At 44.2% G+C, this 10,342-nt stretch overlaps 1 protein-coding gene across 1 annotated transcript; it reads right to left on the bottom strand.

Moving 5' to 3' along the window:
- Positions 1-8,276: 8,276 nt before the first annotated feature.
- LOC147635221 (uncharacterized) lies at positions 8,277-10,109 on the bottom strand. The gene is made up of 3 exons (XM_086802141.1): positions 9,250-10,109; positions 8,980-9,165; positions 8,277-8,851 (listed from the first exon to the last, which is right to left on the bottom strand). Exons 1-3 carry the CDS (start codon positions 9,811-9,813, stop codon positions 8,570-8,572), a joined length of 1,032 nt encoding a protein of 343 aa, XP_086658267.1. The 5' UTR covers positions 9,814-10,109; the 3' UTR covers positions 8,277-8,569.
- Positions 10,110-10,342: the final 233 nt, after the last annotated feature.

Genomic DNA, 10,342 nt, shown 5'->3' with positions numbered 1-10,342 from the left:
CTTGTCAAAGAAAAACAGGTAGTAGTACTCCATTAATGAAATGGTAGGGCCCTCAAAGTGAAATCACGACTCAAGTCAATGATGTCTCCCAAGGAGTGGATGGGCCAGTAGTTGTTGAATTGAGGAACCAAAAACACAAGAAATCTCTAGCCATCATGTTAAGACTTTGGGGTTTTCTAGATGGATGATTCATACCCTCCAATGACATGCAATGAGAGGACGACGATAGGACACTAGCAAGGGCGACACCAAAAATCACATAGAATCTAGACAAGACCACTGACATAAGTCCAAACGAACAAGTTATAGCCACCTTCATCCCAAAAGATGCAAGATTGAAAATCAATAAGTAATCTAGGATTTTGAAAGGAACCAAGCTTTCGATATCTGAAGAGCTCACACCAATTCATCTCGAACGAAAATGAGTGAAAGAAGAGAGAGAGAGACACTTGGGCGCCCATACATGGCCGGCCGATCCTAACCCTTATCCTACTAATATTCAAGGTGCGCCTCTCTGCAGCTGGCAAGATGGCGCTCAGAAGAGAATCTCTGCAGGTTAGGCTGGTGCCAGCAAGGTCAATAGAGGAGACAGGGCTTGATCCATCTCTATATGGAGGGTTTTTGTCCCCCCACGGAGCACCATCACCCGGCAAAGAGACGTGGAACACGGCATCACTGGGTCAGCCGAAAGCAGAAAGCCCGATGGCCAAAGACAGACACCATGCAAAACCACCACAGTATGCTTGAAGTGTCAGCATGAGAGAGAGAGAGAGAGAGAGAGAGAGAGAGAGAGAGAGAGAGAGAGAGAGAGAGAGAGAGAGAGTAGTAGAGCTCGGAGATTGCACAACTTGAATGGCACTCATTATGTGACTGACATTCTTATCAATGTTACAGATGTCGTCCTTTATGACCCCAGAACCAGAAGTCGAGGAGACTCCGAAAATCACACAGACAAGTACCATAGGTTCACCTATGGATAGAAGGAAAAGAGCACTAAGAGGTACAAAGCTCAGTTATCTGGGGCAATATGCACAGATGTACAAGGGCTCCATGATCAGCAAGGATGTCCAAACAGTACATGGCAAGATAGCCCTATAGTACCATAGCCCGGAATGTCTATAGATTTTGAAGGATTTCGAAAACAAGGAGAAGCTGGAGAAGGTTGGGTTGGGACGAATGTTTGAGTGTCTCCCCTGCACAATCAACACAGAATTGTGTGCGGAGTACTTGAAATTCTTAGATGATGTCAAACACACATCGGTGTGGCTAAAGTTCATTACCATAAAATTTTGTTTAAAACTTAACCCCATGCTTTTGATTTTTAGGTCTCAGAGGATATCCAAGGGATTTGTGGTTGTCTAACCTACTAGTTTCACCCACTGAAGTGGCTGTAGTTGTCCAAGGGTAGTTTATGTCAATGTTGTATTGTTATGATGCTAACTTTGACATCACTATCCAAGATGGCTTGGCACTCTCGAACTTTATAAACTAGGTGCAAGATTACATTTGTGGCATCATTCTTAAAATAATTCCCTAATTTATTAACTAGTACTTTTCATACCTTTGTTTTCTTAAAGCTTGAAACAACACTATGGAATTCTTCATGATCAAGCATGGGTTCTTTTGACTCTTCCATATTTTCTCGGAGTCATCCTTCTATCCATTCCTATGGACCCTTCCATAGGCTTGGGCTTGCATGTAGCAATGTGCTAATTGGAATTCTAATTTTATAGAAGAGGGATACCAATAGTGTCTCTAGGTTTGTATTCCCCTTTTCTAGGTGTATGACTTGGGGGAAGGATGTTGAGCTTACATGAATGAGCTAGCATGAAACACTCTTTCACACTATGTGTGTACCTATTAAGTCTTCAGAGTCCTTATCGAACTTTGCTTATTGATGGGAGTCCTCATTAATGACCTCAAGCACTTAGGTGTTTCAAAGTTACGGGTTTCGTTTTGGTACGATCTTGGGTCTATTCAAAAGGATTAGTTTTTGAATAGACCTCTTAGATGGTTCTCAAAAAGGTAGGGTCTTGGGTCTATTTTTTTTCCACCAAGGGATATGTGGTGGAAGGATTAGTTGTTGTCTTGCCTCAGATGCAATATACTACCCAATTCTCATGTGTCTTGGTATCCTACAGATACTGCTCATGATATGAATCAATATTCTCATAAGATGGTGTTACGGAGTGTTCAATACCTTCAAGCATAGATGTCAATACTCCATGTGTGAACTCGATAGGCAGCTTGAATACTTGGTGCATAAGAGGGAGGTTAGGCATTCTCATAATTTCATGATGCATGATGAACAACTTTCTTCTCTAAGCATCTTCTTCATCATCAGAGCTAAGTGCTTCTCTATCATGCTTGCATGTTGCTCTTCTAGTAGGATTTATGAACATGATAGGCACATGCATGTTGGGAGCTATGGCATGAGAAGGGTGGAATATCCAATAACACCATAACATGGAAAGGGTGGCATGGGAATGGGTAGGGTATGGAAGTTCTTTTGTGTGTATGTGTGTCCAGGGAGAGCTGGGATTTTTCATAACAGTTGTTCTTCTCCTGGAGAGAGACCATATTGTTTTGTGACTATCTGTATGTCCTGCCATTCAATAGTGTTGTCCTTCTAGAGGTTGGCCCACCTCCAAATTCCCTACTTGTGGGTCTTTTGGGCTATGTTGGTATCCCCACTCAATTGATCTAGAGGATTGCTTGTAGCAGCAATTGTTCACCTGGAGAGAGACCATATTGTTTTGTGATTGTGTGTATATCCTGCCATTCAGTAGTGTTGTCCTTCCAGAGGTCAGATTCCCTACTGGTAGGTCTTTTGGGCTTTGTTGGTGGTGTCAAGACTGGATAAAGGCTGACCATTTAGTAATTAGGCACACACTTTCTAGGAGGGAAGCATCTCATGTCCTCTTATCAGGGCCCTTTGGCCTTTTCGCTTTACCTTGTCAAGTGCAGTCTGCTAGTAGCCTAACATGGTTGCTACAAATTGGGACTGTGTGTATGTCCTTGCCTTTGACTCCAAAGAAGAGCTTATCCCTCGAGGACATTTCATTCCATCTCCCAAGCAAACCATCCAGCATTTTCTACCATACAGTGAGCTATAATGCACCAAGAAACCTAAGCATCTAGTCTCATTAGCCATTTCAAGACTAGGTCAGTAGCTTTGGCTTGGAGGCTTGAGATCCCCATTCTTTCGGACTCGTAGCTTGATCCCATGGGATGGAGTGCCAGTTGTGGCTAGTTTTGCCATAAGAAGTCTCTGAGGATCTTCTCCACCTTGGCCCAAAGGGTTATGATGCCTTCTTTTTTCTCGACCAGTCATGTTTGCGTTTTTATGCCATGAAGCATCATCATCACCCAGCAATATGATGCGTTTTTCTGTCTTCCACCATAGCCTTACGTTAAGCTTGTGAGCGATTTATCACCTTCTGATCAACCATGTGTGCTGACTTATTGTTGTAGCTAATGTGAGCCTAGGGCTGCGTTATCTCCGTCTGTTGTAGCTGCTACTACTGCTCCAAAAGGGGCACTCAGTAGGCCCTCCCATGTGGCGTCGCCCGGCCAGCAGATTGTCTACAGTCACATACGACAGGAAACCTCCCATATAGCATTGTTACACTAGTGGACATCCACGTTCTAGAGGCATACAAGAAGGTCAACAGATCAACGTTCAAACGTAGTGACCGTCACAAAGATTTAGGATTGTTTTCTAAATATGGTAATGATCATCAAATTGAAGCTTCAAAATCATCAAGAATTTGGGGTTTTTCACAATCTCAACCTCCTAAATTACATTGGAACTCATACATCAACAAACATCTTGGGATTCTCGTCCACAAGCATCAATTCGAGCTGTTCTAGGTTCTGTGCCTCAGCCATCATGCCAAAAATGATTGTAACTATGAGCACTGCAAGCATCGTCACATGACATATTTGTTCTTTGCAAATACGTTTTCCACACTTGATAATCAAGTGTTGACATCTTGGAAATGATGACGTGAAAGGACTTCATCGAAGTTTTAAAGCTTCTTGATTTCCAATCTTTTATTTACCTTTTGATTTCCTATTTTGTATCAGTCAAGGGTTCTCTACCAAGTTTATCCCCCAAAATCTGAATATTTTAGATGTCTTTTGGAGTCGTTTAGCCTTGATGCTATAAAAAGAAAAGATGGATTCTTATTCTAGTTAGGAGTCCGGGGATGACATAAGTAATAATCACTGCTTCGGTCATAAGTTAATTGAGGGAATGGTTATGGCACAAGACGTGCACATGGCTAGGTCGCCTCTATGTAGTGATGTAATGGAGCTAGAGGTTGGTTGCTTCTTTTGCGTTCGGGTCTCGCCATCTTCGCTCCGAGAGGGGGGGTGTTTGAATAATCGGAGTCTCCTCTCTAGACAAGGGTGGAATCTCTAGTTGCATTAATGACCCACTTGGAGGGAGTGGTTGTACAACAGTATGTGGGGCCAAAATGGGAGATCCTACAAACATGCAAATATTTGAAAGGAGGCCATGTGATAGTATTGGTCAAGAAAAATAGGGTGGCAGAGTTGTTAGTGTGTTGTGCTTATGCCCCTCACAGCTCTGAAGAGTGGGCTACCTTATGGGAAGAGCTCACTAGGGATGGAAATGCCCTAATCATAGGAGACTTCAACATGCGTGAATCAGAAGAAGACAACTTTCACCTGAGAAGGGACATGGTGCAGTCAGAGAGGCTAAGGATTGGAACAATGTGAAACTTGTATGCAAGATATTGGATGCCAAGGAGATGGACCCTGGAGAAGGTCTATCCTTGTTCACATGGAACAACAAGAAAAAAGGTGATGATTGGAGGGAGCATCTCATCTTGACAGATGGCACATCTCCAATGTTGCATGGTGGATAAACCCATCCCCCCAAACTAAAGCCATTTGCAACATCAGTGGTTTAAATCACTTCCCTTATTAGCCTTAGTCACATGCAAAAGGATTGAACAAAGCACCCAAGAGTCCCCACCCTTTAAGCTTACACATCTACACTTGTTGGCAAAATGGAATTTGACAAGGGCATACATCAAGTAGTGAGGTCCCAAGGTAGTACACCTATAGAGGTATGGGATCATTGCATAACCTACTCCACAAACTTCCACAAGAACTATGGGAAGACTGAAGCTAGAATGGTGCTGCTCAGTAGGGAAGACAAGGGAGGCCCTACTCATAGCTCTCTCAAACAAGTACGTGGTGATCCAATCACAAAGAGACTCCAAAACATAGAAGACTATCTAATGGCTAAAGAGACAAGAGGAAAGTAGAGGCTACCTAAGATGCAGCTAGAGTGAAGTGGCTAATGGATGACGACACTAATTTCTTTTTAAGAGAAGTGAAAGAGAAGAAAAGTAAACACCACATAGCCAAAGTTGTGGATGCTCATGGCATAGCCCATGAAGATGACAATGGGGCCATAGGAAATTACTTTGTTGAACAAATGTTAGCCATTGGTGGAGCCCAGCTGATGCAACAAGAGGTGTATGAGGAAAGACTATAGACCATGCTAGCTAGGATGGACAATAGAGTCCCAAGGAAATAAGTGCATGTCTTAGGGGTATTAGGGAGGCCTTTCTATGGAGAAGCTAAAGTGTGCAGTTAGCAAGGTGGGAAGGGAGAACTCCCTGCCGGGAGACATGACGGACTCCCGTTGTTGGAATTCTACTAGCATTTTTGGCCACTCAAAGGAAACTCATGCACATTGATTAACTCAGCATGCATGCGGGCATGAGAGAGAGAATCCACGGAAGTCAATCTTGGGAAGATTAAGCTCATTCCCAAGAAACCAGCGATGTACTACAACACTTGGACTACAACACCTAGGATTTGGAGATAGATTATGCTTGCTAGTGAACACTCAACTAGCTAATGCTCATGTAATAGTCACAGTTAATGGAGCCATAGTGGTCACTCAGTGGTCATTTTAAGTGTAAAGGTTTGCCAGGTAGGAATGCCCCCATTTCCCCCCTCCTCTTCACTCTGTGGTGACAAAACCCCTCCTGACTAGTATAAGGTATTTTCAAGAAAGAGGCCTCAAGCTCCCCAATGACTATGGGCAACTGGTTACTCATTTTTTTTGTAGATGATACAACAACATTCTACATTATGTAGAGGATAATGTTGAGTTATTCTGGAGGTGATTAAGGAATTTCACCTACGCAAAATATAGCTGCCACCACAAGGCCAAGGCCATCCTCTTTTTTCGGGATGAGACTTTGAGAGGAATGGAGTAAAAAGTATACCTTCAAATGGTATGCCCATAGAAGGTCCTTTGGCTTTTGAGATGCCCAATTGGTGTCAACATCATGACCAGACAAAGATGCAAGTGGTTTATAATGAAAGTTTACCACAAAGATGTCATACTAGAATATAATGCACATAGAATATAACAGAAGTTGACCAAAAAGATGTCATACTAGAATATAATGCACCTATCTCTGGCTGGCAGACTAACAGTAGTCAAACATGTGTTCTCTCAAAACCATGGTAGTCTTTGTAGCTACCATTTGTGTATTTGGAAATTTACTCAGTACTGATACGTTGGCATCCACAGTATCACACATGGAGTTATGGAGGATGAAATAACACCATCATAGTGGAGTCACACATGGAGTTATGGAGGATGAAATAACACCATCATAGTGGAGTGTAAGAGAGAGAGGGAGAGAGACAGAGAAACAATAGAGCTCAAGTATGAGAGAGAGATTGAACAACTTGAATAGTGTGAGAATAAAGGACCCAAGTACATGGCTTTTATAGGCACCTAAGGTTTCTCTTTGACCCTTAGTTAGAGGTGGTTCAGATTATGGGCCTACCACACTTTTATCTACCTTTTGATTTCCTATTTTGTATCAGTCAAAGGTTCTCCACCCTCGTTGTCTACACCAAAATCTATGATATATAAAAGCATGTACTTAGGTCTTTCATCCCATGATGAGTACCATTCAAGTTGTGCAATCTTTCTCTCATGTTTGAACTCTATTGGGCTTTGTTGCTACGTAGGTCTTTCATCTCATGATGAGTACCATTCAAGTTGTGCAATCTCTCTCTATCATATATTGCGCTCTGTTGCAATTGCTTGCTCTATAAGTAATGAATAGTTTGATGTGGATTTACGGCATAGTCAAGGGCCTAGGTGGGACAATGGCCATCTCGACATCGAAAGGAGGTGTCCCCTGCATTGTCGAGGGGATGACAGCTTCTTCCATGTGTGGTATCTTTATATCGCTTGCCTCAAGCAACTCAGGTCTGTCAAAGGGTTAGGTCTTGTGCCGCATGGGCTGCATGCAGAGGAGAGAGTCTCAACGCACAGTGAGAATTTTTCCGCCTAACAGCTCTCCACTGCTCTCTTCGTCAACACGTTTATATCCCGTCACATTGATTTCCTTTTCTCTTTAATAGTTGTTTACTGTTTGGGGTTTACAGATATTGTTAACGTTTTTGTTACTTTAGCTTTGAAAAGTGGTTTTGCAATAAATGTTTTAATGCATTTTAAACATTACTTATTATCATCATCAAGAAGAAGCTTTTTAATTTTTCCCATCCTCCTCTGCTTGGAGTAATTACTAATTACAGACCTAATCTCTTTATTTCTATTTAAATCCGACCACTCATGGCTAGCATAAGCACATGGGCTCTACACTAGGGGGTATATTTATTGAATTGGTTTAAATGGTGTAGATGGAGGGGGAGAACTTAAAAGTGGAGGAAAAAGATGAAGCTACGCTCCTTCTCCGCACCACATTATTAAACAATACAAAAGAAGCTTTTGGGCTTTCTTGCTGAAGTGCCTTCGTGAGGCCTCAATCCATGATAATATCCAACTACGGTGTACCCTCAGTGGCAAGTGTGATGATTGATCCTCTTTTCGGATCGTGCCGTTATGAAAATGAGCAGCAAAGGACAGAGTGCTGAGGGAGCCCCATCGTGTCACTCTGTGCATGCAATAATAACATTCCAAGTAACAACCCCATTTCGAATTTTTTTTAAAACTAAAATCAAAAAGAGGAAACGAAAGTAGTCATTCAATATGATTGCTAGCAATAAGAGTTGTCAATTGGTGTCATCCATTACTAGTCACTGTAGGCTCCTAGCTATTATTTTTAGCAGAGATTCACTTGCAATTACTTACGCCATACTTAGAGCTCCGATATTCCACAACCACTTAACTATATCATTATTAAACTTTGATGATCTACAACCGCTTAATTATGGCATGATTTAACTTCGTTGGTCTAAACCACTTACTTGACGATGGCATGATTAAACTTTGTTGACTCTACAACCGCTCAACGACGGCATGATGATCAATTCTCACTCAACGAAGGCACATGGGCAGCATTGTGAGGTTTAGGATTATGTATGGAACATGGGAGATCTACATCTGTGCATCGAGATCTCTATCGGACAAATAAGACATTGTTGATGGGGGGCTCAAACTCTTCAATGGAGATCAACCAGGTATTGGGTTGGGGGCTGAGGCTAATCATGGAGATCAACCAGGTATTGGGCTGCTAAAGAAATGGGTTGGGGGTGATCACAGGGGAGGATTATACGTGCAAGCGCTTTTGATAGGCGTAAGAAGAGCCATGGTGTTTGAGTTGATAGCCAGATTGCATGAGATGTAGGAGCAGAACTCAGACTTCACCATTTGCCCCACAATGTAGTAGTGAGAACATATGGAAGCCCCCATGATTAGGGGGATGCTTGGCTCCTTGGTGCTAGACACAGTGCTTGCTCCATAGAGAGGAACCTTCACAGCCCCAACAGGTATTGAAATGACCTTCCTAGTGTTTTTCCCTTGGACATACCCATCCATCTGCATTAAAACCATAGCCGTTTAGCAATTGAATGAGAGCTAAAATGGCTTCCTAAAGCATGAGTTGTCAAATGAATGGACCATGGCTATTTATGATAATGCAATGATTAAGGGATTAATCCACCCGCCTGTGTCGTGGCTATGGCGAGCGCTGAGTAATACAGCTCCACTGACAACGGATTAAGGTGAGCTCCGAAGTATTTCGATGGATTCTCAAAGTCTATCTGCGCTGAGGCGTTGACGCTGAGCAGCATGGAGGGCACCCCGGACGCATCAGTCCCTTGACCCATGTAGAGATTGTGGAAGACTATGTTCTGAAAGCAAGGCACGAGAAAATTACTTGAGTTAATCAAGCAAGGCCCAAATGTGTATTTAGATTTTAAGGTAGAGATGCTTACCTTAACTGAGACGGCAGGGCGCCCCGGCTTGCAGATGAGCCAGAAGAAGAGAATGAAGAGGCCAAGGAAGACAGCGCAGGAGAGGATAACAAACAGGAAGGTGTAGATCTGGGAGGCGGTGATCGATTTGGAGGAGCCAAACGCTTCGTCTTCTTCAAAGATCGTCGACGGCAGCTTCTTCTCGTGATGGGAAACTTTAATGCTGCTGCTCTTGTTGGAGGCACCGTTGCTGGCAGGCTGAGGCTGCACTCGGCGAGAGTGGTGGTGTGTACTGTGCTTGCGAGGCACAGTGGTCGCCTGCGAAGAGGAGGAGGAGCGGGCGTCGGATGATCGGTCACGAGAGAAGCCCCCGCCTGGGTGAAGGGGGGAGCCAAGGGGGCTGAGCAAAGGGGTGGATTGGAAGGAAAGCTTGGAGTCACAACCGTCGTGGGAGTCACGGGAGGGGCTCTGGACGTAGTAGGCTGGAGGAGCGGCGGCGGTGGAAGGGCGGAGAGGAAGGCGGGGAGAGCGAGGAGGCGAGGAGCCGGGCAAGCTCGTCACCTCGGAGTCCGACTTAGCGTGCATGATCTCGTGGGAGGTGGGTAAGGTGCTTGCTTCAGCACTTCATCAACGAGAGAGAGAGAGAGAGAGAGGAGCAGGAAGGGCTCTGATGGAGGCTATGGAGGCTTCCTCGAGGCAATCTGCGTCTACGTAGAGATGAAGGGAGCGGCAACCTTTACGACAGTACACAACACCACCACCACCACCACGTCTACACTAACCTGCAGAGCTCCTACTTTTCTATACTGTTGTTTGCTTCACTGGCTCCGCAGCCCCCCTTCCCTTGTCTTTCACGTACCTTCCTCCACGAGTCCACGTCCCCCCCCGGTGGTCCCCGCCACCGCCCACATGCTCTGTTGTCTCTGCACTCCCCCCCACATGCCTCTGCCCACTCACCTCCCTCCCATGATTGACTTTGGTTGCCTTCGTTTTCCTACCCACGTCACCGCCTCCCCGAGCACATCGATTTAAATAAACTATCGCCGGCGACAGCCAGCACTTAGGTAGGTGGCGTGACAGTTGCATGGGAATCAGCCAAGGTTTTCTGCTTCTT

This window comes from Cibotium barometz, chromosome 9 (genome assembly GCF_041138505.1).
Source record: "Cibotium barometz isolate CiBa-2024 chromosome 9, ASM4113850v1, whole genome shotgun sequence".
NCBI lineage: Eukaryota > Viridiplantae > Streptophyta > Polypodiopsida > Cyatheales > Cibotiaceae > Cibotium > Cibotium barometz.
This window is presented reverse-complemented; position numbering and strand designations above follow the sequence as displayed.